Source organism: Austrofundulus limnaeus, unplaced genomic scaffold (assembly GCF_001266775.1).
Source record: "Austrofundulus limnaeus strain Quisiro unplaced genomic scaffold, Austrofundulus_limnaeus-1.0 Scaffold168, whole genome shotgun sequence".
Lineage (NCBI taxonomy): Eukaryota > Metazoa > Chordata > Actinopteri > Cyprinodontiformes > Rivulidae > Austrofundulus > Austrofundulus limnaeus.
The window spans coordinates 372,658-377,699 of NW_013952570.1; the positions used below are offsets into that span (position 1 = coordinate 372,658).

The following is a 5,042-nucleotide window of genomic DNA, read 5'->3' on the forward strand; positions in this document are numbered from 1 at the left end:
ATCTATCTATCTATCTATCTATCTATCTATCTATCTATTTATTTATTTATTTATTTATTAATTAATTTATTAATTAAGGCCCTGTCCACAGTAAACTGGATACTGTGTTTTGTTAGATACATGCTGCAACTTTAGCAGATGCAAATATTTATATTAGCAGGTAAGAACGACAAAGTAAGAACGTTGTCACTTTGGCTTCAAGTTCACCCCAAACCTGTGTTGTTCTTATTGCTTTTGTTGTCAAAATACTGTTTATTTTTTCACTCGTGATCAAAGCTCTCAATGTTGACAGAATCAAGGATAGAAGTGAGAGAAAACAACTGAAGATTGTCTAAAGTTTGGTTTTAAGGACGCAGAGAGGTGGTGTTTGTGAAACAGACTCATCCTTTCTGGAACAAGCTTTTAAAGCTTTAGTTTTCTTAGCAAAATAAAAATGTATTCTTAAAAGTATCTTGGAGTATGAACAAGCATTATATATTTTTGAAACCTAAGCTAACTATGCTTCAGGAGAACTTAACATAATCTGGTTTCTGTGATCCTACCAGGATTTGAGGAAGCAACATGATGAACAAGTCTCTATTTATAAGGATGAACTGGAGAGCACATTTAAGGCCAAGGTGGGAAACCTTTTCTGCCCTGTTGATATTTGTATTTTGTTTTATTTTTTTAATTAAATCTGTATTTATCTCTTGTTGTTTAGTTGGATAATGCCAAGGTGTCCTCTGAGATGAATGACAAAGCTATGAACTCAGCCAGAGAGGAGGTGCAGGAGTCCCGCATGAGAATTGAGAGCCTTGGTTATCAGATGAGTGCCCTGCAGAAACAGGTAACACATAAACACACATTTAGACTGTATTTCATCACTGGCACACTCCAAAGCACAGAGACTGTTCATTTTTAGGGCTTACATGGATGTTTTATTTGACTTATTTTTGTTAGATGCTGGTAAAATGTCTGTACAAGGGGAGAGACAGGACGATGTAGTGTTTCCTGTTCGATTTGACTAAACATGAAACATGTTCCTCGTCTCGTTACGGCTGAGCACCGCCAACAAACAATAACTGAGCTCCACATTTTTTTCTGCACAACATCATTTATAACATCTTATAAACTGAAGCAGCTGATGGAAATGCAGTAAAATGAATATTTTAAGCAGGAAATTTTACCAGCTGCTTTTGAACCCTGTGCACCTCTACCTTAAGTGAGATGCTTTCATTTTCTGGGAAAAATGCTTGATATTCATTATAAGGGATGTAGTTTATGGTCAATGCTGTCTTTAAAGCAGAATATACTTATTATGACCCCCGCATGCGAAGCGTAAATGGGAGTCATATTGTTTTCGTACTGTTTATTTATTTTTATTTTATTTTATTTTTTTCAGTGATTTTTGGTCAGCCGTAGCACAAAAATAGCTGCACCAATCAACATGAAATTTGGCAGGGCTGTAGATGAGTCTGACCTACACTGCACCAGCCAACGGTTTTACGATAGACCCCATATTTGAGGAGGGGGCTCCTTTCAAAGAGGGGGTGTCAGGACATGCAAAAATGCTTGTAACTCAGAAACTGTTCAACATAACTTCAATTTTTTTTTGTTATTTAGCTCTGATGAAGCTCTATCCATCAGGCCCACCAATCAGTGCCCCCCACCCCCTGGACCCCCACTTTATCTGAAAAAGGGGTATCTGGACATACACAAATGGTTATAGCTCAAACACAAACATAGGAGCTTCAGGTTTCCTTTGTTTGGCTCTGATGAGGGGCTATCCATCAGGAAAAAGACCACCCAACCACCACAATTTTGGGCTGCACCTAGTAGCATGACATTTATTAGAAATAAAAAACTTTTGAGTTCTGGTTCATTTCTGCGCGCGGGGGTCATTATGTTACCGCTATGGGGTATCTAGTTTTAAGACATTTATGCATCTTTGAAGCTCTCAAAGGTCACATAAAACTTAGTGCCGGTCCCCATTTTCCCTGCAGGCCTCGAGTTTGACACATGATGTAGGTCAAAGCAAACAACACACACAAGTTAGTGAGCAGTGAAGGTTGATAGATGCCTTGTTTCAGAAGAAAAACAGAGTTGGATGTCTTATATGAAATCTTTCAACAACAATTTTGATTGAATGCACCTTTCTTTCTTTTTTTTTTTTTTTTTTTTTTTTTTTTTTTGTGGGGAGGGTGTGGCAGAGTGATTCGGGGAGTCGCCCTGGAACCGGAAGGTCGCCGGTTCGATCCCCAGTCCAGCCGTTACAGTCATTGTGTCCTTGGGCAAGACACGTCACCCAACTTGCCTACTGATGGTGATCAGAGGGGCCGGTGGCGCAGCATGACAGCCCCACCTCTGTCAGTCTGCCCCAGGGCAGCTGTGGCTACAATGTAGCTTACTATCATCAGTGTGTGAATGAATGATGCATGAAAATTGTAAACCGTCTTTGAGGGTCTCGAATAGCGCTATATAAGACTAATGTATTATTATTATTATTATTATTATTATTATTATTATTATTATTATTATTATTTTATAACTTTTTTGTTTAATTTTAGCTTTGAAGTGTTTTGATTTGTAAATCCAAACCAAAAATCACTGTAATCCACCCTGAAAGTGTTGATTCAGTCTCAGTAATCTGAGTCCGGTGTTGGTTCAGTCCAGCAGCAGCTGAGGCACTGCTGTCGTTTTATTGCTCAGGAAAGATCAGCTTTATTGTTTTTGCTTTGCTTCTTATGGTGAAAAGTAAAAGGAGTCATCGTAGACTGAGATAAAGTCCTAATATTTCTGTCTGGTGTTTGTTTGTGTCTGCAGCTGACTGCCTCAGAAGATCGGATCAAAGAGCTGGAGGACGCCTTGTCAGCAGAGCGAGACATGCACCGCCGTGCCATCGAAGGAAAAGAACAAGAAATGGCCGAGCTGAGAGACAGAATGAATGCTCAGCTCAGTGAGTACCAGGAGCTGCTAGATGTTAAACTGGCTCTGGACATGGAAATCAACGCATACAGAAAGCTGCTGGAGGGAGAGGAACACAGGTATACATCCCTGTCTTATCACATCCACTGTGCAGTTATCAGATACTGTTCTGGGTTTATGAAGACTCCTTCATCTGTTGGTTACCTTTAAAAACCTGATTCTAGATCTGTGATGGCTGAGAAGAAAACATGAGCTGTGATTAGATTATAATAACAACTAGAGAAAGTGCATTTCCTTAAAAACACAGTGTGAATGCTTATTGCTGAATAATTTAGCTGAAAGCTGCTGAAGAAGCTGAAATATTTTTAAATGTTGCTTAAATGTAACAGCTGAGGTGGAACCCTGAATTAACTGAATGAAACAAAAGCTGAAAATGCAGACATATGCAGATGGAAAGTAAAAGGAGTAGAACTATTGCTAAAAGGCTGAAGAGGGCAGAAAAAAGTGAGATTAAAGGGGACCAGTTATGGTTCTTTGAAGATACATCTGTGGGCTATATAAAACATGTTCATTAGATCTAATACACAAGATTTCACCTGGTCAGTTCTGTTTGTTCTGAGCTCTCTTCAGAGCGAGCTGTTTATGCTAATAAGCTGCTGTTGGCAACGCCCTGACAACCTTTTGTTTTACGTTAGCTCCGCCTTTACAACAGTGTTTATGTTAGAACATCAGAAACGTGAAAATGGCTAGCACAAGCAGATGCACAAAGGTACAACCATAGACTGCGTGCAGTAGCCCCAGGTGAGGGTTTGTTGGGGACAGACTAGAACATCTCTTATTTTGCTTTTATAGTTTCGTTTGGTTTGGTGTCAGTGTTTGTTTATTTGGATTGACACTTCGACCTATATTTTTGCTCTACCACTGGTGGCGGTGTAGATGGGAAATCTATTTAGGTGGCAAGGTGAGAAGGAAAGGTGAAGGGTATAGGGAGGTCACACGGTTTTTACCGCTCTCTGTTAAAATGCTGGTTAACCTCTCTCATATTCACATTTTACCATAATTTTCCATCTATTTGGCAAGCTGCCTTAGACCGTCACTCTGGACTTTGTAAAATTTAATAATCAAAAATAATATAATAAATGGGAGCATCCCCAAACATATCTCCCAGTCTGGACATTATACTAATTGGAGCGCGTCAAATGCCTGGATTCCCCTGCACCCAGAAGCGACTAAAAGGTTGGATTTGATAGTCGCTACACGTTATTTTACCAGGCAAGTCCCTTTGAGATCTCAGATCTCTTTTTCAAGGGAGGCCTGGGCCTAGGGTTGGGTACCGAAACTCGGTTCCAGTATGGCACCGGGGCGAAAATCCACGGTAGTACACAGACCGAAACACATCTCTAACTTTGGTGCTTTATTTCGGTGCCTCAAAGAAAGCTATTACTTTGCATCCTCTGCTGTTCACTGTTAACAGTGACAGCCTCGGCACACAATCTCCATGGACTCTCTTGTATGCGGTTCGACTCGGCTTGGTCTCAACCCAATGCACCTCTCCAAGCGCGCTCCACAGCCGCGCTGTCTCAGAACCTCCTCTCCTGTGGTTCGGGTAGAAGCGAGTACAGCACGCTTATGATTTTAATGTCAGCAGAATTCTGCCCATGGATTAACTCTTGGATCGACTGACAGCAAATTTCCTCCTGGAGAGAGCTGCTTTTGTTTAGGAATACGAGCGCGCGGCGCGATACGACAATGTGGTGAAATAAAACTGCCTTTTTGAAAAAGGCAGAACTTGAAAACACTTCCTGGAGAGAGGTGAAGGAGACGAAGCTGAGCAGATCACGGGTGGTTTTCAGCATACTGGCCGCACGGTTACACAAGCACTGAGCTAAACAGCACCGTGAAAATAAATAAAAGTGAAATCCGAACGGTAAGACCACAACAGCTTTTTTATTTTATTTTATTATTATTTTTAATACAACAGTTGAAGCCGCTGCGGACGGTCTGCACATTATCACACCCACTGTGTGGAGACACACGAATACTGAGCAGAACCGACCCAACCCAAAGTGAATCGAGTAGAACTGATGTAGAGGGGCTGAACAGGTGCTGCTGCAGTTAAGAGTTATATTATATATAAC

General features: G+C 40.8%; 1 protein-coding gene across 1 annotated transcript in view; it reads left to right on the forward strand.

The window, feature by feature from the left end:
- Positions 1–5,042, forward strand: part of lmnb2 (lamin B2) — a gene marked incomplete in the record, with an annotated part of 25,011 nt that overhangs the window by 9,916 nt on the left and 10,053 nt on the right. The window contains 3 exon segments of the mRNA XM_014017430.1: positions 546–617; positions 701–826; positions 2,803–3,023. Coding sequence (XP_013872884.1) covers positions 546–617; positions 701–826; positions 2,803–3,023 — 419 coding nt within the window.